The sequence below is a fragment of the Triturus cristatus genome, chromosome 2_2 (assembly GCF_964204655.1).
Source record: "Triturus cristatus chromosome 2_2, aTriCri1.1, whole genome shotgun sequence".
Classification (NCBI taxonomy): Eukaryota; Metazoa; Chordata; class Amphibia; order Caudata; family Salamandridae; genus Triturus; species Triturus cristatus.
The window spans coordinates 1,124,790,481-1,124,817,964 of record NC_140582.1 but is presented as its reverse complement, the minus strand read 5'-3'; the positions used below and the strand labels follow the sequence as shown (position 1 = coordinate 1,124,817,964).

The following is a 27,484-nucleotide window of genomic DNA, read 5'->3' as shown; positions in this document are numbered from 1 at the left end:
GTTGGGATCTGTCAGAGAAGGGACAGTTGACTGGGCTGAGCTGCCTGCTGGCTGCTCCTGGTGGGGTCTCCCTCTGGACCTGAACTGATCCTGATCTGGTCCTGTTCTAATCTTCCTGTGATCTTGTACCATCTTCTAATAAACCTCCTTAAATCATCTCAACTGAGTGGACTTGATCACTACAGTTATCGTTTTAAAAATAATCCTCAAGAATATCCTAAACCAGTGCTGTGCCTAACACTCATGCTCTATCACAACTAATGAACTTTATTACTTTATTACTGGTGTTATCATAGAGATAACTACGCTTAAATGCTCACAGCTGAAGCAAGTGCTCTTTATCCTGAGTGTTACAATGAAACATACAAACAAGTGTTGCATGGAATGCTGAATTAATATCAGCCACTAGTAACAACTCGTGGCTGCATTCCAACAGTTTTTAGCCCACATGCCACCTCATATTTGAACCAGCTATATGCAAATCGGCTTTGGCCCTGCTCAAATAGGAATAGACCAGCTTGAACTGCCAAGCCAGGCCCTTACTGATCTGGAATACAAGCAACCCAAGATCGGTTTCTGCCTAGGTGGGCCTCTTCTGCAGGGTGCAGCTTGGTTCCAGTGGTAGAGTTAGCATGGGACCTACATCTATGCATACCTGTCACACTACCTCTTAAAATATCTTCGACACCATGTTAGCATGAATTAACTCTCTACAAGGCGTACTTAATAGCAAAGTTTCTCTTCACCCTTTGGTATTTGTCACTCCGGAAAGTCCATAAATGCATTAATCTATTGAATTATAGTTGTGTAAGTGTGAATAACTGAGATGTTTTTCACTGAGGAGTGAAATAGACAAGCAAAGAGAAGCTCAAGTTTTGTATGACTTTACTCACACCCGAGGTGAAAAATATCCGTGTTACCTATCTGCAATTTTATATTGTACCCCCCCAAATTGTCAGACCCCTGCTTTCAACATGTGCAACACGTATTAAAAAGGACAAAAACCTGGCCTTCTCCACCCATGCCCTGCTCTCTCGAAATATCCTGCCCCTCCCCTAAATAAAAAAATAAATTCCTGGCCTTCTGCCACCCACCCCCACCACCCTCTACCCAAACTAAAAACAAAATTGCCTGGTCTCCTGCCGTCCAATCCCCCATTCTCTGTGCGCTACCACCCTCTCCCAGCCAAAATCCATGGCCTCTACACTGAGAGCAGAGAGTTGTCACTGCACTGATAGCAGCTCTGTTAGAGGTGCTCGTCAGCATGGCTTCATCAGGCAATTGGCACAGGAACAGCACCACCCATGTGCAACCAGTTGCCCTGTGTGGCTCTTGTTAAATGCGGTACATGCGAGAGAAGGTAGGAGAGACTGCCAACCACAGTTTTGCCACCATACTTGGATCCTCAGGTAAATGCGGGAAAAGGCAGGAGAGATCCACAGTTTTGCCACCACACTTGTATTTCCAGGTGGATGAGGGAAAAGGCAAGAGAGAACCACAGTTTTGCCACCACACTTGCATTTCCAGGTAGATGCGGGAGAAGGCAGACGAGAACCATAGTTTTGCCGCCACACTTGGATTTCAAGGTAGATGCTTGAGAAGGCAGGAGAGAGCCACAGTTTTGCCACCAGAACTTGGATTTCCAGGTAGATGCAGGAGTAGGCAGGAGAGAACCACAGTTTTGCCTCCACACTTGGATTTCAAGGTAGATGCGGGAGAAGGCAGGAGAGAACCACCGTTTTGCCACCACACATGGATTTCCATGTAGCTGTGGTAGTAGGCAGGAGAGAACCACAGTTTTGCCACCACACTTGGATTTCCAGGTACATGCGAGAGAAGGCAGGAGAGACTGCCAACCACGGTTTTGCCACCACAGTTGGCTTTCTGGAGATCCATGTGAGGCGGTGGAGCAAAAGAGAAGTGAGCACTTCCCCTGGGTGACATCACTGTTGTGATATCACAGCAGTGAATAACCGGATACAGAATCCAGTTAGTCATTATGGTGGCTTCCAGTGGAAGCCATATACATCAAAACCTATGTTTTTTTAAATCAGATTTCTGTTAAAGGTCCGAAATGGTATCATTCATGGCAAGGCTGAAGTAGGCCTGCTTACCTATTATGTTATATTGCGATTTTCCCGTACTTTGAGTTTAGAGCAGCAGCTATAAAGTTTGTGAATAAATAAATATATCAACCGGAAGAACTGGATTGCACGTTCTGATATCCCATATAGAATGTTTTTAGGCAAAAGGCATCTGAACATGTAAATTCACTTTGCTGTCGTGCGCCCACACATCAACAAAGGCACACAGGCGTTCAGGAACTGGTTATTTCAGTTGCCCACAGGCTACAGACCATGCAGAAAATCAACGGAGGTTTTGACCTCTCTGAGGACAGGCTCCACCTTCAGTCAGCTGTCTATGTGTCGGACTGATGTATCTCACCTATGGAGCATAGTCACCTTGCCCCGAGCACACATTTATATTTAAAATGTTTGTTTTTGATCAAAGACTGCATTAAACTGGAGCAATGCTTTGAATGCATTGTACAGACAGCAACAGAGCACCTGCTACAGAAAAATAAGTAATTGAGGAACTTTTACGAGCAAATGCGAATTGCTTCATCTTTTTCAGGTTGGCAGCTAGAATTTTAACAACAGAAAAATTGCAAGGCTTTGATAGGAGTGGGAAATGCCCCTTACATGGTTTTGTTCTGCGTGAACCGCATAGGTTTTTTGAGTTACTGCATAGGACTAAACTACAAAGTTAGGTGCAGAGCTTCCGAAATATACACAGCCTCTAAACAAACAAATACACACACACAAAGACACACAATGGCAGTATAATGAAGAATTGGGAAATCAATGAAATTCACTAAATATTATAATATCTGCAACCTGGAAGTCACGCCTCATGATCTCACACATAACTTGATTGATTCTGTTTAAAATAATTTCATAGTTGACATCATTGATATATCCCAAATGGCATCATTGATTAGATCACTGACATAGGTACATCTCAGCATTGAGTTAATATGGGCGGGACACAGAGCTTCATGCTCTGTGTGCAGGGTAAGGCATTAGGCTAGGCCATTGTGGCCAGGATCAAGCCTAATGAACTAGAGTTGAATTGGATTTGGGCTTTGGAAATGGTCTCTGAGTGCAGGACCTGGCTTGCAATCTGGCCCTGCACCTACATTCATTCCAGAAGAAGCAAGCCTCTGACTTCTCCTGTTTCACACAATGGCAGGATTTAAATATCTAATTGTGCAACACCACCCACATCTGTTTGGTGACCTAACTGCTCACTGATTGCTCAATGGATATTTCAAACACCGCTGGTCAAAAATGTGCTTGTTTTAGGCCAGCGGCTCCACTAGCAGCAAGGGACATGACAGGAACAATGAGGTGGCCTCCCGCAAACAGCTTCTTACACTCAAGATGTCTCTGACACAATTTACTATTTTAGATGGGGTTGGGTTTACTTTGTTGCTGGTTCTTGCTCCAGCGATTACACATGTTGTAGTGAGTCCTCCTAGCCTCCAACTCTTAAGTGCCTCTTTCTGGGCAGTTTGTTTGCTTCTATACAGCCAGTAGCAGCCCCTTCCAGCTGAAAAACTACAAGTCATCCTGGCCAGCTCTTGATACTTTACTGCAGAGCTGCCCCACCAACGGCAAGGCTGACATCCCTGCCTGCACTCCCCAAGATTATAAGACTTTCCACAATTTCTGTGTGCCTGCATCCAGAAGGTTTCGGGGGTACCCCATCCTAGGACACCCACAGTCAGGGCCAGTCCATAGAAGCTTAAGGGCAGCCCCCTCCTTCCGAGTACCCGGCAAGTCCACCCACTACTAACCCTAAAAGGGAGATGGGGAGCTAGCACCACTAGCTCCACAGACAAAGTACAACAAAAATCCAAAGACACAAGCCCAGAGTAAGTCCCTTACCCTCCTGGTAGGGGTTCATCTTTAAGCTGGTCCATCCCTTGTGTAGTTCATCTGCTTCTCAAAGGGTCTTCCGTGTGCAGGGATTTAAAATGGAGAAGGTGGGTCAGAACACCATTTCCCCCCTCCAGCACTAACTGGATCTTTCAGTGAGCAGAGTAATGGCAAGAAGCAGTTTTAAGAGCCACACTCCTCCAGTCAGAGCTGGTTCCTTTCCAGCAAGAATTACTTCAGAGAAACCCCCTGTGGTGACCTCCCCCAGAGACCTGATTGCTTCTTCATTCACACCAGTAAGCATTTGCTTACTGTTTGGCTAGGCTGTGGGACCTGGTCAAGCAGAAACCACAATCCTCGTCAGGGTGAGGGAGAAGCCAACCCCAAATTATCCTGTGCTCAACCCCCTGGTATCTTGGAACAGAGCAGTCAGGCTTAACTTAGAGGCAATGTGTAAGGTATTTGTGCAACACTTCAAACAGTAAAACAATGAAAGCACCACATACAAAGATCCCACGGCAAGTTAGAAAAATAGTTTCATTTAATAAATAAAACAAGACCAAAACGACATAAATCAAATCAGTAGAACCAGAGATATTCAATTAAAAAAATGTAAGGAAAAATAGGGCAAAAAAGCGCAAAGTGCCAACTGCAAATATCTAGTTGCCATGGACCGGGATAAAGTCACAAGTTCATGCCAACCACGATAGAGCACAGGTCAGCTATAGTGACCCAGCTAGGTCAGTTGAGCAAAGTACCTTAAATCCTGGTTTGTGGAGTGTTGCATAGATCCGTGCCAAAGATGCATCGCACAGCCAAAGAGATGCGTCGGTTCTGCCATTCGGCCAGGCTGCGATGCAAAGGCCTGTGTCACCATTGAGAATCTTATCAACAGGGCTTCCAATGCAAGGCCTGGCATTAAGAATGAAGCACGCAGTTGGGGCAATTCGTTGGTTCTGAAGAGTTGCAAGGCTGTGATGTGGAGTACTTCATCGAGGCTGGCATGAATGAGGGATGCTAGGGCTTGAGCTGAAGATGTGTCACTCAGTCAGGATAATGCAGTGGTTCCGAAGAGCAGTGATGCAGTCTTTGTGATGGGTCCAATTGACTCATCAGTGGCAGTGCATTCATTTTGCTCAGGTTTTTGCAGTGCAGCAGAGGAGATGCATCGGTTCCGCTGGATCCATTGAGGCTAGAACACCTTAATCATACTTCTATGGTTCCAGGACCAAGGTGACACCGCTTAGCAGGGTACAGTCACAGATGAGAGAGTCCATGGCTTCACTCTGGGTTCTGGGTTCAAGATACGCAGGTCTAGTCCTTCTTACCCAGGAAGGAGGGCAACAAGCAGCAGCTCTTTCAGAGCAGCAGTCCAGCAGAGTGACAGTCCTTTAAGCAGCACAGCAGTCCTTCTTTATGGCAGCATATCCACAGTTCCATAAGTATACTGAAGTGGTGGTGTCCGAGGTCCAGTATTTATATCCAGTTGTGCCTTTGAAGTAAGGGAACCCTTCTTGAGATTTCCCTTTGAAGTCCCCAGGCATCCTCCCTTCCTTATCCTGGCTCTATGCTAATTACAGGCGGTATGCTAATTACAGGCGGTATGCAGTCCTTTGTGTGGAGGCAGCACACATACATTCAGGTGTAAGTTTGGCTCTGCCCAGCTCCTCTGCCCCATCCTGCCAGTGAGTGTCCATCCAGGCGGACCTTAACTCCTTATTGTGTTAGGCTGTGAAGGAGGAATATACAAAGCCCAACTGTCAGCTACACCCTCCCATGTCACCGTAGACAGGCTACAGGCACTAAATGGATAAGGTAGAAAATGGCAGCTTTCTAAAAGTATTAGTAATGCAAGGGGTGGGCCCTGTACAATTCATTTTTTAATCATTTTGTTTTTGAATCCTCAAAGACAGATGTAGGATACACATAATATTCACATTCAAAACAAACATATTTGAAACACAGTGACAAATAACAAATAATAATAACTTCAAGTAAAAGCTCATGGTGATTGAATATAACATGTAGATACTGATTAGCCCTGAGGAAGACAATGTCTTAAAACGGACAAGACGAAACACGTGTGGGCTAGAATTTATGTAATGAGAAGTACTGAAGTATGTAGTGCATAATTTGTAAAAAAAAAATAAGTGCCAGGGCTCTTGTCAGGGGGCCACTGGAGCATGACCCTGCCATGCTGCCAATGATAGTAACAACACAACTGCTACGCATCACACTCCTACAACTGTGACAATTCTGACTATTTCAGGCCCCCAAAGCTATAAGAATGGCTTGGGTGGCAGGTAATAGTAATTCTTAATTTATATTGAATTAATAATTAACTGGTGTTGTGGTAGTCTCTAAGATAGCCAGACAGCACCACCTTGTGGCAGACTGTCAGGCGCAATGGTGTAGACAATTAAGAGCCTCTGCCGAGCACCGGAATCCCCTACCTCACATTAAGCACTGTAAGTGTGCCAGTAAGGAAGACTTACATACACAGCACTGTGGAATGGATATTGTTTATGTGCAATTGTTCGCACCTGTGTAAATGGATCATGACATACTATCTGAACATTTAGTTAATGCTGTGAAGTGACAGAGTAGGCCTCATGTGCCATCAGTTGTGCTACTAAGGTGGGCAAATCACCTTTGGAAAGCAATCACTTAACTGGTGTGCTTGGAAATCCAACATTTGTTTCAACATGTGCTACAAGTAGATTAAGAGTTGTTGGGTGTAGTATGCCTTTGCACGTTCACACTGTCCTGACGACTGTGGGCCAGTAGCTCTCGAAGGCCAGTAGATTAATGATGACAGCAACTGCAGAGCTGCTGGCAGTGACTGGCAGCACTCTGCATCATCGACCTTTATTGGGCCAAGCTCTCAGAGAAGGACATGTAGGATGTGCCTGATGAACCTTTATATTATAGAATTTCATTATAGGTCTGGTCAGGCTATTTGATCCTCGCCTTACATGTCCTCTCCATCGTTCCCTTTGTCTGCCCTTTAGCTTTCTGGGCTGTATGAGTTCCCTCCCTTTTCAAGGGTGTGCATTAGCCTATCTTTTTGGAGAATGCTCATTATAATGTATGCATTTTTGCACTGGGATTAAGGGCTATGCCTTAGTAGACAGCTAGATGGCTGTTCTTGCTCACCTTCTAAAGTGAGGCACTGCATACATGCTCGGTTTGATTACAGAGATAGAATCTACTTTGCCACTTTGCTTTCCTGTTTTTATCTGCCTGGCCTTCGAACATTTGCAGCGTTATCTTGCCAGTGTGTTTACTCATTCACCTTTCAATAGCAAACATGAACACTTTCTTTCTGCTGCAGAAAACCATATCCTGGAAGACGTAAATAAGTGTGTGATAGCTCTGCAGGAGGGGGACGTCGACACACTGGACAGAACAGCAGGAGCAATTCGAGGTCGTGCAGCCAGAGTCATTCACATCATCAATGCAGAGATGGAAAACTACGAGGCTGGAGTGTACACAGAAAAGGTGTTGGAAGCCACAAAGTTACTCTCCGAGACAGGCAAGTCTGATTGCAAAAACACATTATTGATATCCTTATGTTGGTACATTGTGCTTCCAGGGGCACAATGAGACTCATTCTAAAACAAATATAAAAAGAAAGCACTTACTAAATGAGCATTATGCCTCAAAGCCTTCAGTGTTATTTATGCATCTGCTCTTTAAAATAGAATTTGTTGGAAAAATGCTGCAATGATGCAAATAATTAAAATATTGCACAGTCTGCTACCATCACAATTAATTAATTGCCATTTTATGTGTCCATGTTCTGGAATGAACCAATAGTAGACTGTATGCTTGCTGGGTGTTACAATATATATTCTTTCCACATGTTGAGGCTATCTAACAGTGAGAACACATGAATTATTAAATTGTATGATTACAAAATAATTGAACAATTTTCGATGGTACATTTGAGCAGGGTAAGTGCATTGAAATATTATAAAGGGGAGTACAATCTTTTCCAACTATAAATCGTCATCTATAGACGCAAGACTAAGACCGAAGCATGATTGATAAAACGTGATAAATGAGTGCAAAAACGTGGAATATGTGTTTGTGTGTTCTTGTTTGTGTGTGTCTAGATTTAAAAACAGTAAATATAATTCGATGAAAGGACTCCTTCAACAGGGTGCAGGGACTCTGATGTTCCCATTGCAGAGTTACAAATAGTATACAACTCTACGAAGGGGATAGGCAACGTGATCTGCATTTGCATTTTTTTCTGGCGCAGGTCCACTTAGTTTCTTTGGCGGTACACAGGACTTCATCGATAAGACGTGGCGGCCAAGACTCACTCCAGCTGAGGCCTTCAGCAGAGTACATGGTCCAGGTCAGCTGGGCACTTCAGAAAAAAGACCACATGCATTCTTTTGTACAAAGGTCAGCCAAGTGACCCTTAAAGTTCACTTCTTGGTCTTAGGTTCAAGTTGGCACAGGTCCAGTATTTAAGGTCTCCACACAGATCTCGAACATAAGGTCCAGTCCTCTTCCACCCTTCAGCAGGTCCAGAAAGTGCTCTAATGAGCTTTAGGTGAGTTGCCAGTTTGTAGATTTCACTAGCCAGTAGGTGTGGATGCCTCCTGAACACGTCCTAACAAATGAGTAAAAGGTCACTGGGCAGCCCTTTCCACTTTTTCCCCAGCACATCCTGTTTGCCTCACTGCAAACTATCTGAGGCAAATCCAACATGGAAAAATCTTTCTGCCCCTGAAGGGGGCCTGTATGCCAGCCAGAGGTGCGTTTAGGGAAAGCTACACTAAACTAGGTCTGGCACCTGCTCTCTTTCAGCTGTGATGGTGCATGGAGCCTAGCAGACAAAATACCTCTCTTCCCCAGGTCCCACTTTGCACTGAACCATGATTGACCAGGCGGTACTGGTCCCTGCTAAGTTAGTGAAGTTACTGAACCCTCCCCAGCTGCCCTTCCTGAGCTGATATGTATGACATACCTCACATCCAGGTATTACTGTGAAAAACCCTAAACAATTGTTTTTTCTCTGGGAGTAGTTTTCACACCTCATTAAGGTGGAGCACTGGCTTTGTCATCTTCTAGCAGGCTATAGCTTTCATTTGATTTGATTTGATTTATTGATTTATAAAGCGCCCGCTAATTATCCTACTGGAAGTTCAGCCAGGCAAAGTCTAATTTTGTAAAAGTAACTTTTCCCAAAAGTTAAACTTCACCTGTGAATTGGGGTTTTAATAAATTATAAATTAAAAATAGTTTAGAATTTTTCTATTACCTTGTCCCAAACGTAGGTAAGTTCATCCTGAACCTTTACTCATAGGACAGCTGCATTTCTTTACAGTGAAAATAGCATTTGGGAATCATCACTGTATGTACATACCAACAATACATTTTTGTATGCACAACTTTTAAAGACTAGGCAACCTACCTTTTGGGCTTGATGTATGACGGAATTCCTAATGCCATTACAATGAATGGCTTTACAACAGAATTTTTAGAATGACAAAGGTATTGCAATGAAAGTCTTTTCAGCTATGTTTTTTTACCACAAATATGCCTTTAAAAAGAATACCTTTACCATGAGTTTGGAAATATTTTGCAGGTAAGTATAAACCATATGTATATCCAATGATAGCCTATAGGAATGCTAGTCCTTGCAACAAAGAAAACGAAATTGGCAGTATTTCACTATCAGGACATATAAAACACACCAGTACATGTCCTACTGCTCACATATACTGCCCCCTGCCCATGGAGGTACCTTAAGCCTACGTTAAAGGTGCCTTACATCTAGTAAAAGGAAAGGTTAGTATCTCTCAAGTGGGTACACTTGCCAGGTCGCCATGGCAGTTTAAAACTACACTCACAGTAACTGCAGTGGCAGGCCTGAGACATGTTTACAGGACTACTCACGTGGGTGGCGCAACTAGAGCTGCAGGCCCACTAGTAGCAATTGATTTCAGGCCCTTGATAAACACAGTTCACTTTACTAGGAACTTACCAGCAAATCAATTATGCCAATTATCGATAACTAGTCAGAATTACAATATACACAGAGAGCATATGCACTTTAGCACTGTTTAGCAGCTATCAGTAGCTTCTGCGGAGTGCCAGCCTTCATGGCAGCACTATCTTTGGCATGGGAGGCAGACTCTATTGCCAAAAGCATGTTAGGCCCCCTGACCCTGCTGGGGTTAATCAAGTGTTGAATAACCTCAGTGGGTGAGCTAGATGTTGCCTTAGCTAAGATAGGGATATGTTAGGTGGGCACCTCACTATTCAAGTTAAAAGGGGAGGAAGATGAAAAGATAGATATAGCAAAAGTTAGGTTTAAAATGGGTCCTTTCACTGTTGAGATGTGTCAGCTTTCCAGAGGAAGTGGCCTTACAGAGAGGATGTGAGGCAGAGGATGTGAGGCAGAGTAGACCCTGCAATAAAATAGAATGCTTACTTCTTCCTCACCTAACAAGTGGGGATTATTCGCCCAAACAATCAATCAATCAATCAATCAATCAATCAGGGGTTTTATAGGCGCACTACTCACCTGTGAGGGTCTCAAGGCACTGGGGGGAGGGCAGCTCTGGATCAGTCGAAGAGCCAGGTCTTAAGGTCCCTCCTGAATGTGAGCAGGGATGGGGAGAGTCTGATGTACACGGGGAGCTCGTTCCAGGTCTTGGCTGCGATGTAGGAGAAGGCTCTCCCACCAGTTCAGTTTCTGCGGATGCGGGAGACCTCTGCCAGGGCGAGGTCTGCGGAGCAGAGGTTCCTCTTGGATAGTGTCACCTGGGCTTGTTTGCTTGGAGGGGTTTGTGTAGCAAACTGGACTTCTTTGCAGATGACCCCCACCACATTTTGCCACCATGTTTTTAACTCTTATAGTGTACAGGGACCTGCTAACCAAGCCCCAGTGCCAGTGCTCTTCCCCCTAAAAGTAATGTGAATCAATACACCCAATTGAAAAGGTACTTTGCCCCCTTATATTTTCCTAGTTTAAGGTACCAGTGGTATCCGGGGCAAGGGAGGTAAATGGGTGACTAGGGCTCCAGCACTGTTCCTGCCACCCTGTGTTACCCGAGTAAAAGTGTGACTGCAGGTCTGCCATGACAGCCTGCATGAGCAGCCTGTCTGCTTGAGAGAGACCCTGCACACACCATGTGCTTCTCAAGGCACTGTGGGGAGGGCAGCTCTGGATCAGTCGAAGAGCCAGGTCTTGAGGTCCCTCCTGAATGTGAGCAGGGATGGGGAGAGTCTGATGTACACGGGGAGCTCATTTCAGGTCTTGGCTGCGATGTAGGAGAAGGCTCTCCCACCAGTTCAGTTTCTGCGTATGCGGGAGACCTCTGCCAGGGCGAGGTCTGCGGAGCAGAGGTTCCTCTTGCATAGTGTCACCTGGGCTTGTTTGCTTGGAGGGGTTTGTGTAGCAAACTGGACTTCTTTGCAGATGACCCCCACCACTGTTTGCCACCATGTTTTTAACTCTTATAGTGTACAGGGACCTGCTAACCAAGTCCCAGTGCTCTTCCCCCTAAAAGTAATGTGAATCAATACACCCAATTGAAAAGGTACTTTGCCTCCTTATAATTTCCTAGTATAAGGTACCAGTGGTATACAGAGCAAGGGTGGTAAATGGGTGACTAGGTCTCCAGCACTGTTCCTGCCACCCTGTGTTACCCGAGTAAAAGTGTGACTGCAGGTCTGCCATGACAGCCTGCATGAGCAGCCTGTCTGCTTGAGAGAGACCCTGCACACACCATGTGCTTCTCAAGGCACTGTGGGGAGGGCAGCTCTGGATCAGTCGAAGAGCCAGGTCTTGAGGTCCCTCCTGAATGTGAGCAGGAATGGGGAGCGTCTGATGTACACGGGGAGCTCGTTCCAGGTCTTGGCTGCGATGTAGGAGAAGGCCCTCCCGCCAGTTCAGTTTCTGCGGATGCGGGAGACCTCTGCCAGGGCGAGGTCTGCGGAGCAGAGGTTCCTCTTGCATAGTGTCACCTGGGCTTGTTTGCTTGGAGGGGTTTGTGTAGCAAACTGGACTTCTTTGCAGATGACCCCCACCACTGTTTGCCACCATGTTTTTAACTCTTATAGTGTACAGGGACCTGCTAACCAAGTCCCAGTGCTCTTCCCCCTAAAAGTAATGTGAATCAATACACCCAATTGAAAAGGTACTTTGCCCCCTTATAATTTCCTAGTATAAGGTACCAGTGGTATACAGAGCAAGGGTGGTAAATGGGTGACTAGGGCTCCAGCACTGTTCCTGCCACCCTGTGTTACCCGAGTAAAAGTGTGACTGCAGGTCTGCCATGACAGCCTGCATGAGCAGCCTGTCTGCTTGAGAGAGACCCTGCACACACCATGTGCTGCAGTGTTCATGTCTTAATATAAGTAACTCGCCTCTAAGGTAGGTCTCCTATAGCCCAGGAGGCAGGGGGCATTATATTAATGGTGTAGATATATGTGTATGGACATATATATCACTACAGTGACCCTGTAAAGCAAGACTTACTGTAAGTAAGCGTTGGTCCATAGGATAACATGGACTTGCTGCCGAACAAACTTGAGATAGCTAGCTTCATTATGGAACCACCGAATTCTGTTGTGTTTGGTGTCAAACACCCTGCTTTCTCATGTCAAAGGTGAGCTGGCATGCACGTAGGAGCCACCCTAAGTGGGTGCCCACTTAAGATTTAGTACTCCAGTGTCTTGGTGGGATTCCTGAGCTGTTGTCGCCGATACAAGAGTCTCACCTCCTGGTGTGTTGTGTTGGCACTTCTGCCGGATGGAGACAAAGGCCTGGGCAGGAAGGACGTCACACCTTCTCCCTCCCAGGATGGCTAGTGTGACAGCAATCAAGGTGGTGATCCTCAAAGGCTTCACCGCCCTTGATGTACAAATTTACTTGTCCCCCACTCGAGGACAAAGCCCTTACCGCCCCTGAAGCAGATCTGCTTGCAGGAAGGCAAGAGAATTAGGTATGCAGGAGGCATACACCTCAAAAAGCTAGCCACACCGTGCGGGGTGGTCTAGGAGGTCTGTACGACCAGAGAAGGGGTTTGCCATCTTGAAAAACCTCATATTAGAGGACTCGTAGTAGAAAGGTGACGTACACCAGCAGCACGTTGTCACCTCAGGGTAGGATTAGCAGCAGGGACAGCTAGCCTATTGACTACTGTCTGTCACGCCACTAACACTCCTAAATCTATGATTTAAGGAGCACCCCAGAAACCAGAACCTCAGCTCTGACTTTCAATACAAGAAGAGGCACAGAGAAGATGACATTACCCCGCGATGCACAGTTTGCTACAGTATTTAAATGGGAAAACCATGGACTCACCAGGAGATGACAAGAAAGAAACTACTCATCACAGTCTCCAAATAGATCAATGATGAATTCACCTCCATTAAGGATTTACGATTGTTTTCCAATGGGGAATACAAGAGGAAACAGACCTGCTTTGCCTTCGTTAAGCCAAAGAAGTTAGGATTATTTGTGTTTCACTGAAGTGGGGCATCAACTGGGGCACCTGCCATGTTTATATTTCTAAGTGCTTCCCGTTGAGGTTTAATTTCTGTGAAATCAGCACCAGGGCAAAATCGAACCTCATTTTTTTCCAAGAAGAGTCCCCAGATTTGCTTTAAACATCTACTCAACTAGAGTACTTTCAATTGGTTATTTAGTAAGTGCTACCTCGTTGGGTAAATGTCTCTTCAAAATTCTACATTACAGCTCTGTAAAGGACCTTGAGGTGTGCATTTAATTTCGGGAATGTGATTGTTCCTCGAGCATCTTCATCCATGTGATAACTTGAATCCTCTTCAAGAGAAGATGAAGAGACTATAAAAAGGTGAAACTCCACCAAACAGGGGTAGTTCCCCTTAACTTAATGAAGTAAATGCTTCTTTGTTTGATGAAGATGTCCTCTTATTTCTCTGCATTATTAACGTGTCCAAACTTCAGTGGGGGAAAGCGGTCTCACGCCCCCCTCCCCTGGCTGATTTCAGCCCTGGGAGACTCATCACCTGGGGCTCAGCCACTTCTCACTGGATGCCCTGGAGGTCACCCAGGCCACCCTGTGTGCCATTATAGGGGTTGTGGGCGTAGCCTCCAGGCCCCTGCATTCCCAGCCAGCTGTCTGCCTCCTGCAGGCGCCGGCATTGCTCCTACACGCAGGAAGCTGCGAAATATTCAGCTCTCTGTGTGCATGGGAAATCTTCAAAAAAGCACAGGATCATTTTTGCTACGGATTTGCGACTCCATCTCGATTTTGCAGCAAAGGAAATATTTATTTTTTGCCCGGCTGGGGTCCCATGGACCAGAGCTTAGAGGTCAGGATATTGCTATGCTGCCCCCCTTTTGATGACTGCCAACACTTCCTTGTAAAAGTGTTCGCAGCCAATCAGATTTCAGCACATGGACTGTCAGACCCTCAGAGGATTCTCGTCCCTATATATACAAATTTGGTTTTCTTTAAATAACTCAAAATCTACTGAACATATTTACACCAAATAACAAAAAGTCTGCTTTCTGGACCAAAATATACGTTCTGCCAAATTTGGTGTTATTCCGTCCAACAGTTTGGGCTGTAGTCGTGTTCAAAATCCCTATGGTAATTACCATGGGAAACACACTTTTTTTTACCCCTCTTTTTCTTAGCCCCCGCTTGACTGTTCACCCCAAAACTTTCTATGCACAACAAGACCCAGCTTGACACTTTTATTTTGCAAAATTTTATGAAGGTGCATCAAACGGCGTCAAAGATATCGGCAAGTCAAAAAACGCTTTTCCTATGGAAACATCGTCCTAACTATAAATACCTAATGGTGACTGCCAGTAAGTAATACACACACACCATATTACTAGGACACACGTTATGGTTTACCATTGCCCCACACTGTTTCTGTTCAGAGTATTATACAGTGCTCACTCCTCGGGTCAACCGTTTAGAAAAACCTGGAATAAATATAATACAAAAAATGAGAGTAGAGGAGCACAGTTACTGTTTATAAATATAATCTAATAGAGAACTATTGTCTTATAAGGCACAAAGCGCATTTGAGAAAAAGCTAAGAAAACACAGCAAATTCTTTCTTATGATAAGTCTGTATCCTCCTTCTTTTCTTTATTAACAAATCTTCATTACAATACACATGTATAACAAGGCCCAGCCTACGCGTTTCACCCCAGACCCAAGGGAATTCTTCAGGGCTTCTAGAAAATACACATAAAACATGACTTTAGTAAAAGGACAACAGATAACATATTGATAATTCATAAGAAACACCTATATATTTAAAGCATAAGCATGGCAAGTTCAGATGTAACATCTAAATACCTCATTCAAAGTAATCACAATTTAAATTACACAGATTTTTTCGGAGATAGTTGCCCATGTTCCTTTGTTTAGTGTTGCTCCTTACATACAAAGCATCTTCTCTGAACCTAACATGAGTTGAGTAAAAGGAACTATGGTAAGTGAATTTTATGGCCTGTATTTGTAAGATTTTGCATCCTCACTTTAAGCAAGTTTTACTGTCAAAAACTTTATTTTACCCCATAATTGCAAAAAAGAGACCTCTGCCGTCTCTAATTTCTTGAAAAATATAACCACAAAATCTGCAATGTTGTCTCTAATACAATGAAAATCATAACCAATAAAGAAAAACTCAAGAAGTATTTTCATGAATATAAATTACAGTGAAGTACTATGTATTGTTGCCTGGCGTACGTGTACCCCACTCAAATAGCCCTATTGGTGTGTAAGACAGAGAACTCACTGATTTTTGTTGCACATAGAAAGCTTTTGGGTGATCCATCCAGCAGGGGCCAAGAAAAAGGGCGGGTTACAAAAAGTTTGTTTCCCATGTTTTTTCCCATAGGAGCTTTGAACACAACTACAGCCCAAATCGCTTGACAGAATTACACCAAATTAAGCAGAAAGGTAGATTGGGTTATGCAGATCATACTTTCACTTATTTGGTGTAAATCTGTTCAGTAGTTGAGAAAATTACGGCTATCCAAATTTGCATATCTATGATTACGGCTAATTCGCGAATAATATCGAGCTCATGTGGAGAACTGCAAAGCTCTGATTGTCTGCCAACACTTAAGTCAGTGTTGGCAACCAACTTGGGATTTGGCTTCAGCTGAGTCCCCCCTGAAAACTGTAAAAAATAAGAAAAGGGGGCAGGGTAGGAATACTCCGATCCACAAGCTTTGATCTAGCTGTTCAAGAGGAACCCCGGTAGGGCAAAAAATCATTTAAAAAGAAAAGAATTAGCAGCAAATGCATGGCAAAAAAAAAAAACAAGTACCGGCTCCTGTGCTTGGTTTGAAAAGGGCCCCCAAGTGGGCCGGGTCCTGAGGGCATGCATCAATTTATCAAAAAATGGAAGGGGGTGCATGGGGCTCCCATCAAAGCTTACTTTGCCCCCGGGACCACCACATCCCGGGGCATTTGAACATTATAACAGGGGGCCTCACGGACCCCCCAGACCCTGGGGACCACTACCTCCCAGAGGCTATAGTAAAAAATAAAAAGATGGGGGTCTGCGCAGACTCCCCCCAAGGCCCCAGGGACCACCACCTACCCAGGGGAATTAAATCACATATGGGGAGGCTGTGCAGACTGCCTGGACCCTAGAGACCACCACCTCAAATGGGTTTTCTTTTTTTAGCCCTTGCAGACTCCTGCAGGAGGCGGCGAGCCGGCGGGGACTGATGGGCTCCTGAGGCTCCTCCTGCGGTCCTTGGGAAAAACAGAAAATCAAGACAAAATAAGGGTCAGAAACAAGCAGAAAGAGGCAAAATTAATGTTGAGGCAGAATAAAGTTCAACAACGAGCAAAAAAGGCAAGATAAAGGTGAAAAACAAACAGAAAAAGGCAGAATAAAGGTCAACAATGAGCAGGAAGAGGTAAAAATAAAGGTGAGAAGTGAGCAGAAAGAGGTTAAAAAAGGTCAGCAATGAGCAGAAGGAGGCACAATAAAGGTAAGAAATGTGCAGAAAGAGGAAGAATAAAGGTCAGAAGCTAACAGAAAGGCCAAATAGAGGTCAGAAAAGTTCAGCAGAAGGCAGAATAAATGTCAGAAATGACCAGAAAGAGGCAGTATAGAGGTGAGAAACAAGCAGCAAGAGGCAGACTAACGGTTAGGAAGGAACAGAAAGATGCAAATTAAGGTCAGAAGGGAGAGGAATGAGGTAGAATAAAGGTCAGAAATTAGAAGAAAGATGCAAAATAGAAGTAGAAACTAGGAGCAAGAGACAAAATAAAGGTGAGAAATTAGCAGAAAGAGGCAAAGTAAAGGTCAGAAATTAGCAGAAAGCAGCAAAATAAAGGTAAAAAACGGGCAGAAAGAAGCAAAATAAATGTGAGAAACGAGCACAAAGAGGCAGAATAAAGGTCAGAAGCTAGCAGAAAGAGGCAAAATAAAGGTACGAAATGTGCAGAAAGATGCAAACTAGAGGTCAGAAACCAGCAGCAAGAGGCTAAATAAAGGTAAGAGACGAGCAGTAAGAAGCAAAATAAAGGTCAGCAACGAGCAGAAAGAGGCAAAATAAATGTGAGAAACGAGCAGAAAGAGAAAGAATACAGGCCAGAATGGACCAGAAAGAGGCAGAATAAAGGTCAGATATACGCATATAGAGGCAGAATAAAGGTTAGAAACGAGCCGGAAGAGGCTAAATAAAGGTCAGAAGGGAGCAGAAAGAGGCAGTATAAAGGTTAAAAAATTAGCCAAAAGAGGGAAAATAGAAGTCAGAAACCAGCAGCAAGAGGCATAATAAAGGTCAGAAACTAGCAGAAAGAGGCTAAATAAAAGCCAGGAGCAAGCAGAAGGAGGGAAAATAGAGGGCAGAAGTGAGCAGAGGAGAAGCAAAATAATGAGCAGAAAACAAGCAGAGGAAACCGAAGGCAGCAGATGATAGCGGACTGAAGGCAAACTGGACAAGAGGACCGTCGCAGGAGGAGCTGGCATTAGGACCTGCCGTGCACCAATGACACAGCTAATCATACACTCCTGTACTCACTCACAGACCCATTTACACATGCTCGCACTGACAGGTACACTCAGACACTCATACAAACATTCAAGCACTTATTCACCCACTCATGCATCTACTCACAGATCCACTTTGACACTCATGTTCCCATTCACAGACCCACTCACAGACTCACAGACACACTTGGAGATTCACACAGCAACTCACAGACCCACTCAGAAACCCACACATCCACTGTCTCACCTACTCAGAGTCTCATCCATCCAGTCACAGACACTAATGCACCCACTCACATAACCAGTCAGAGACTCACGCACCAACTCACAGACCCACTCAGACACACATGCACCCACTCACAGATCCACTCAGACACTCAGGCATCCGGTCACAGACCCACTCAGACACTCATGCACCCACTCACAAATCCACAAGGCAATCCTACACCCACTTAAACACCCATACAGTCACTCACACACCCACTCACAGACCCATACAGCCGCATACACACCTACAAACCTACTCACACACCCACTCAGAAATCTGTACAGCCACTCACACACACTCACCTACCTATACAGTCACACCCATTCTCAAAGGTTACAGACATCAGTTAGGAAATGAAATTTTTAAAAAGTTGCCATTCACTGAAAAAAACAAAGATTACAGGGAAGTTATAGTTAAGAAATCAAATTTAAAAACCATGGGAATTCACTGAAAGAAACAAAGGATACAAGGACATTATAGTTAGGAAACATAATTTAAAAAAATCATAGAAAACCAGTGGTTACAGGGACATTATAGGTAGATTCAGATTTCATTTACACAAAACTAGTGAAATTCAGAAGTTACCTCAGCTAACTATAATGTGGGCCCTTGCAATGATTTGCCTATGATCTCACATATTACATCACTCACGACATGTTCACTAACATCACTAATGACATCCTTTATGACATCTCAAAAGACATCTCTGATGACATCATCCACAGAACCACTCACACACCCACACTCAACCCCATGCAACCTCTCATACACCCATTCACACACCCACCCACACATACCCATTAACAGACTCACACAGCTACTGACACACACACACACTTACTCACTCAATTCAATCAATTCAAATTGCTTTATTCAAATAATACATATCCATAAAAGAACAAGTCACCTGATAATACATAAAACACACAAATTGATCATAAAAACATTATAAAACTTGCTCATACAGCCACTCACACAACAATTCACTTACCCTTATAGCCACTTACACACACACTCACACACCCATACAACCACTCATATACCCATTCACACACCCACTCAGCCACACACTTGCCCATACAGCTACTAACAGAGCTACTCAGTCACCCATGCAGCTACACACACACCCATTCACTCATCCATAGAACCACTTACATACATGTTCACACATCAATATAATCACTCATGCTCCCACTCACTCATCTATACAGCTACTTACACAAATACTTACTGTGCAAAACAGCCACTCATACACCCACTCACTTACCCATACAACCAGTCACACAGCCACTCACTGACCCATACATCCACTTACAGACCCAATCACTCATCCATAGAGCCATTCACACTGCCACTCAGCACCCATTCAGACACAGACACACTCACCCACCTATACAGCCACTCACTCACCCATAAAGCTACTCCCACTTATTCACCCATACAGCTACTCACATACCCACTCACACCTCCATACAACCACTAAGACACCCCTCCGCCACTGATACAGACAGTCACAGTGCCACTGAGATGACATACAATAGAAACAGTATCACTCATTAGTAGTTTAAAAAGAATAGTAAATTAACTTATACAATAAGTTAGTATATATCTTTAACTCTCAGAAACTTTTACGAATGCACTTACACTCACTGGATGATGTCACCAGTGATGTCATTTGAGATGTCATCAGAGATGTCATTGACCATATAGTGAGTGATGCAATATGAGGTCATAAGTAGTGAATTGCCGGGGTTTAAGTTATAGTTAGCTCAGGTAACTATAACTGCTAAATTCATTGGTTTTGTATGAGGATATCTGATAATGTCCCTGTAACCTATGTTTTTTTCAGTGAAAAAATATATATATGTATTTGACATTTTGTTTGCACCCTTGACAAAATAGTGTTCATCCTGTCACAGCGGTTGTCCATGGTTTAACGCCATTTTAAAGTACAATGCACATCACATATCAATCCATTATTTGCTAGCTATAGACTAAACACTTTGAGGGACCTTGACAAATAGTTTATCTACAATGGGTAGGACGATTGTATGTCTTTACAATGTTAGGCCTGGTGTAATGGTGGACATTCATGCCATATTGTAAGTATTCTCTACATTATGGTGGTCACACTAGCATGCAATGTTTACATCAGTGTGAGTGAGGCACAATTTATCCATGTAAAATTGAGGGCAGTTTGTTTGTATTTTTCAACGAAATCTAAAGCTGATATTTTAATGATAATATATCCTGTGTTATGGAGACTTATCGATGCTGTGATTTTCTATCTGCCAGCTTCTGTGACTGTTATTTCATGGATGATATGGAACCATTTCATATTGCTAAGCTTTTTTATGACATTACTGCTGGTCACCCAAGCTGATGTGTCGGGAGGTCACTACTGTAATCACCTGTACTACGTGTCTAGTATTATAATCTTAATAGATGTCGCTATCATAATGTGGATAATATTCCCTAAAAATGATTTTAATTTACCAGAAGTGTCGTTTATTAAGGAAAAGGTTGGAGATCACTGATCAAAGCTCTTTAGGAACTGTTCAATCCTCAGGTGGATGTGAAAACATGGTTCATAACGAGGCACTGGATCATTACAAAAACAATTAGTTGGAGACGAAGAATTGACTGTGGGAATACAAGAGATGTTTCTAGCACTGCTCTTTTAGGAAGCAGGGATCAAGCGTTTACTTCAGTATCATTATGGAGATCCATTATTGGTCATAGATTAAATATGTATTCAGAGTTATACCGGCATTATGATGGTTTAATAATAAAGAGTGGCTAATAGAAAGAAATCTGAATGAATGTATCAAATAGGGTACCCTACTCCCTCTCTGCAAGGGTTGCCACTTGGTATAATCTAAAGCCAGGCCCTGTGCCCAAACCTGTAAATTCATGGATCTGAGGACCCAAAACTAGATCAATTAATCCCACAAGAAAAACAGGGACATTGTTTGGAGTAAGTATCTGCTGCTTTGGGAACCCTCATCTCCTCTGTGGATTCAAGGGAGGATCTCCTGGCCAACTCATCCTGCCCTCATACTTTTTTCAGGATGTATGTAGGTCAGTGCCTGCTATTCTGTAAATGCTTCTGTAACAAAAATATTCAGTTGCTGCCTGGAAATAGGATTGTCCGGACAGTCAAATCCTTTGAGATTATGCTATTCCTACTCTAGATGCAGCCTCCCTTTTCAATTAGAATTTGTTAATTTTTATACCTCATATCCTCAGAGGATTTGTGGCACACTATCCCTCAATTACATGCAAGCGAATAATTTATATATATAAGACCCACTCGATACCACTTCATAAAGCAACTATCTTAAAAACTACTTGGGGGAGAGGATGTAGCCTTACGGCTAGAGTGGTCGTCCTCGAAGCTGGGGAACCGGGTTCGAATCTTGGCAACGACGCTCAACATCCTGTGATTCTGGGCAAACCACTTAATCTCCCCTGGCCTAACAAAAAGGAATGCCCATCTGTAACAAAACTGGTGCTCATGTACAGCGCTCTGATACCCAATGTCTCGGGTCTAGTTTGCGCTATTTAAATCTAAAAAAGAAATAACACGAAATCAAGCGAAGGCAAACCACTGAGTAAGTGTCTTCTTTCACGCCAATATATATACCAAAAAAATGGCAGTGAAAATAAATGTAGCCCAAAAACACATGTTATTTAGGCCAACTGTGCTGGTAGATGCACCTTCACACATTCACACATTTATTACTAAAATGCAAAGGTCGAATTTGTGATTTTTACCACAGAAAACAATTGACTAGACAAACAGTTTACTGCCTTGAAGATTACATATAACAATTCGTTTTCACAGTGAAACGTGCTCTGCAATACTCATGAGCTCTCTAAAATGCAGTTTTTCTCTAATACAATAATTTAACCCCTTGCATTTTGGTCTTAATTAAATGCATTATGTTAAAAAAAATTCCACTTGAAAAATCCCATGCATAGACCATGCAGATGCTCAGCGTATAATATGTTGCTATTGTTTATTGCGCGAAGGTCATGAATTCGCCTCAAGTGAGTCATGGCCCCTCTCCACCATCTATGATAGTAATAAATAGTATATTATTCTCTGCGCATATATATGGAAGTGTGATAAAGTACGGTCACAATACACTGGTAGAAGCTTGAATGAAGAATTTATTCAAAGGTATCAGGTGTCTATTCATCAGACGTCCTACCCACAAAACGCTGGCAGTAACTGAACTCTCAGAGCTCCAGAGCCACTCAAACAAATCAGGGCTCTAGAATAAAGAACTCTGGCCCCAGTGACAAACCAGAAACAGGATGGCTTGACACACAGGTAATATTAAAATAAAGTATGAGTAAGAATGACACGCAGGTCATTACATACCTTCCCTCTTTTACACACAAAAAAACCTAATAAATAAATAAAATAAAACACCAAATACATATAATGATACTAATGCAGAATATAATCATGTAGTTTTGCTGGAATCTTCCCGCCTCGAGAACTCCTTCGCAATGTAGGCAACTCAACGGGAACTTTCCCTTTAAGATCAGATTCAACCATAGTACGCATGGGAGCAATTCTATTTAAGTTCCAGATGCGACCAGCATTTAATTTTACTGCATTTTGAAAGAGTTCCTTTACAATAAATGGTGTGGAGAACTTAGAGATTCCACTTGATCTCAGTGGAAGAGATCTCTGACTCTGTCACCCATACGCACACAAGTGTGAGAGTCAGCGTGCCTGGCATCAAAATACTTTTCCTCTTGCAAATTTAAACATTTTGACTTTCTCGCCAGGATGCCTTGTCTGAACCTTGATTAGAGAGTCTCACACCAGCATCAACATCCAAGCCCACACTCACACCTTTGTCTCTCATCCACGCTTGAAACATATGGGTGTTTGGACATCGTCCTCGAAACAGTTCAAAGGAAACTTTACATGTGGTGGAGAAGGGCGTGAGACGGTAGACAGTCACACGTTGTACAACTTCTATTTTTCAATCCTTATTCTGAGCCTTGGCCAGTTGAATGGATTCTTTCAAGACACGGTTGAATCTCTCCACCATTCCATTAGTTTTAGGGTGGTAGAGAGAGCAACGTTTGTGTCTAATACCCTTCTTTGTCAAATATTCCTCCATTTCTCTTGAGACCTGTTGGACTCCGATGTCGGTTAGGAGACAGTCTGGAAGTCCTTCTCGTGAAAAGACTTCATCGAGAAACTTGGTGACATCCTTAGTTTCAATGCTACGTGTGATCATAATCTCTGGCCACCTGGAGACTATGTCTATCAATACTAGGATGTAGGACTGACCAGAGCTGGTCGAAATGGGACCCAGAAGATCTAAAGCCACCTCTTGCCAACAACGATCAGGGGTCTCTCGCACAACCATGGGTTGAACTCTAGTGTTGCAGACTTTATCACACGCATTACATTCAGTACAATCTCTAACTAAGCGTTCAACGAGAAGGTCAATGCCAGGCCACCAGAAGTGCAAACTAATCCTCTCTTTGGTCTTGGAGATGCCTTGATGTCCCTGATGAGCTCGGTGAACAATTTTCTGCCTGACGGAAAGAGGAGGAATAAGCTTCGTACCCCTCCAAAGTAGGCCAGAGGAAACAGACAACTCATGATGCACATTCCAAAAGTTTTGTGTTTCCTCAATCAGCCTTTTAATGCCTCCCCACCCTTCAGTTACTAACTTTCAATCTTCAAGAATAGTAGGGTCACACTCCATGGACGATTTCCACTCACCTTCACTCAAGACATCAGTCAAGCCCTCACACACCTTATAATCATCATCCTCCCATAAGTCCCCTGAGACAACAGGTTCAGGATCAGAATTGCTCTGGACAAGACAGTAAAGGCAATCAGAGACCTTATTATGAGCCCCTGGTATGTAGGGCGAATATCCACCTGAGGATGCAGCATCTTCATGAATAAGTCCTTCAATGGTTTATGATCAGTTTGTACAACAAATGAACTTCCCCAAAGAGACTTCTTAAGTTTCTTTATCACCCGAAAAATACACAGAGTACTGAATTTCTGGTCCCACCAGTGCTCTTGAGAGGAGCATGATAGTGATCTCCCTTCCATTCTTCAGCTGTTTGAGAACAGCGCCGAGACCCTTGGAACTAGCATCAGTGACGAGAATGGAATGGGCATCAGCATCAAAACTCTGGAGAGAGGGTGTTGTTTAAAGCTTCTTTAATATCATCAAATTCTGCTTGACATTGTGGTGACCAGGTAAATCTTACACCTTTCTTCAGGAGTGACCTTAGGTTGAAGGTGCGGGAAGCAAATTGTGGGACGGATTTGTTATAGAATTCGGCCATGCCGAGAAAGGTAACCAACTCGTCTCTAGACTGAGGCATGGGAAGTTTCTCAATGGTCTTGACTAAATGGTCTTCTTGGTTTCACCTCCTCTTTGGATAACTTATGTCCCAAATAGTCAGTTTCAAGAAGGTTAAACTTACACTTGTTCTTGCGTAAGGTCAAACCACGCAACCTAAAGCGCCCAAGGACAGCCCTAAGACTTTCATCATGTAGCTCCAGATACGAGTACATTGTCTTGATACACCTTAACACCAGGTAACCCCTGGAGGACATCGTCCATAGTTCGCTGAAAGATGAAAGCAGAAGAATTCAAGCCGAAGGGGAGTCATGTAAATGTATATGTCCCAAAAGGCGTTATGAACGCGGTGAGGTTCATGGAATCAGGGTCAATCTTTATTTGGTGATACGCGGCACTAAGGTCTAAGGTGGAGAAGACCTCCGCTCCATCCAGTTTTGTCAGCATCTCTGCAATATTGGGGAGAGGATATTTATCAGCTATGACTGCATGGTTGAGGGCACGCAAGTCCACCCATGACCTTACCTCACCAGAGGCTTTGCGAGCAAAATCCACTGGGGCTAGCCAATCACTCGCTTCAGTTTTGACTATAATCCCTTCTTTTTGTAATTTAAGTAATTCCTTTTGCATGGACTCTCTCAGAGCTAACGGAACGTTACACAGTTTGCAGGTGACATGGGTAGCACCAGGCTTCAAAGTCATATTATGTGTATAGTCAGATAAACAACCCAATTTCTCACTGAAGACCTGCCCAAACTCAGTGCGTAAGTCATCAACTTGGACAATGTCTGCAGATTCGGGTGAACTAGCAGCATCAAGGAGTGAAGATGGCAGATCTCCCTTCAGAACAATACATGGATCTCCACCAGGAACCAGCATCACACCAAGATCGGCTTGGTGAAACCAGCTTATAATGCTGTCACCTCTGGAGGAGATGTAGATCTTCCCAGCAGGGAGTTTGCCTCTGTATTCGATGTCACCCTCAAAGTAACTGAATAATTTTATAGGTTGGCCACCGTTAGCAAGAGGCCTGATATCTGGTTTAAAATCTTTAACTTTGCCCATTAAGGTCATGTTGTAGAAGCTCTTTGGAACCAGCGTTATTTTTGCCCCGGAATCAAAAAGCATTTTGACAGGTTGGCCATTCACTCGAACGCTGTCAATGGGGCTTTTCCGCTTATATTGACTGAGTCAGGATCTCACCACAATGCAATTCTTCAGGAACAGAGTTGGATTCATTTTGGACCCAAACTTCTTTCACACACTTGTTCTTTTTAAATCTTAATGTTCTGCAGGCTTTTGCTACATGACCCACTTTCCCACATTTAAGACATTTGGAGTTTAAAGCTGGACAAGACTTGTCGTTGGCCAGGTGACCTACCATGTCACAACAGTAGCACTTTCCAAAGAAGCCTTTGTTGAATTGTGGTAAATATTTCTCCTTTACCGGGACTGAATTTGATACAGAAACATTATAAAATAGCTCAGTAAAATGAGAGGCAGAATCCGTGGTATTAGAGGTTCGGAATGGGCTTTATTCCAATAAGCGATTATAATCGGATGCCTCAAGTTCCATCACCACGGGGGTTCAGGAAGTGAAGTACACACTTTATTGACAAGAAGTAACTTTTATAGTACATACATTATAATGAAGTGAATACAGTAGGCGTAACAATTGATAAGGAAATTGACGTCTGGTTTGCGTAACCGAAAATGGGTGTAATAATGAGTAAAAAGGAACATGATTGGTTATGATGAAATACATAGGTGGATCTATAAGATAATATTTGGCATTGATGCGCGCGCAGCAGTCTGACGTGTAATTGACGTGTAACTAGGGGGTGAAGGGGACTTGACATTTAGCTCTACGTGTGGAGACAAGAAGTCTGGGGGGTCAAGTCAACCTAATCCCAAATCATATCTAACATCCTATGTTTAAAGAACTATGTTATCCACAAAAGAAGGACTTTCGGACAGAATCTATTCTATACTGACTGTGCGTGCATATACAAGCGTCTAAGTGTCTACACTGAATGCGAGGGGGTAGGAATATTCCATGGTAACAGGGCTATGAATTACTTGCATGAGGACAGAGAAGATGGGCCTTTTTGCTTGGTAACTGGAAGAATGTTTACTTAAGCTACTAGGCAGGAATGCATCGGCTGAGGGGGAAGCAGATAATTCGAAGGTGAAATACAGTTCTTGGCAGAGAATAGGCTGATGTCAGGCTTCGTGAGCCGCGCAGAGAATGAGACAAAGTTCATGGTCACAGATGCAGGCTTGAACTGGAGCTTTCAGAGGCAGAAGGCAAGAGGAGTTTGATGACAGAATCAGGGCCTACTTGCCTGGACTGTAAAATGGCATAAGTGAACCATATAAAGCCGGTGGCCTTTCATATTTAGGAATGGAATATCCAGCCCATTTATGGCGGATCTGACAGAGGACATGTTGACGGTGGACGCACATGTGTTTGCGTCATCAATACTGGAACTGGAGGGAACATACATGTACTTGCGACATGCACATAGAACCGTTGGGGTCCAAGATAGGGGACATAACTGACCAGGAAAATCCATATTTCCACATTCCCTCCTTGTCCCCTTCTTGCCCTTCAAGAGATATCAATCTTCATCAATCCATTGATCTGTTCATATAGCATCATTTGTTCTTCTTTCTTCTTCCGGGATCTTGAATGAAAATCTTGATGTGGAATGCACGATGTGGCACACAGACCACAAATTGCTGGTCCACATTGTAGGCATAGACAGCAACTGAATAGTATGAGAAGGCCAATACCTAGGAAGGATAAAACTCTCCATCCCCAGGCTGATACCGCATTCCAAAACCAACTGGACCAAGTCCAAGTGCCTGGGTTCTGGTGTATCTGGCTTACAATCTTATGAAGGCGAGTGATGGCTTTA

The 27,484-nt window shown here is 43.6% G+C and overlaps 1 protein-coding gene across 3 annotated transcripts in view; it reads left to right on the top strand.

Annotated features, from left to right (window-relative positions):
* CTNNA2 (catenin alpha 2) overlaps nt 1-27,484 on the top strand; it is a 3,048,772-nt gene that overhangs the window by 2,485,672 nt on the left and 535,616 nt on the right. For all 3 annotated transcript variants that reach the window (XM_085642663.1, XM_085642662.1, XM_085642661.1), the window contains exon 12: nt 7,276-7,476. In XM_085642663.1, coding sequence (XP_085498789.1) covers nt 7,276-7,476 — 201 coding nt within the window. The remainder of the gene's footprint in view (nt 1-7,275; nt 7,477-27,484) is intronic.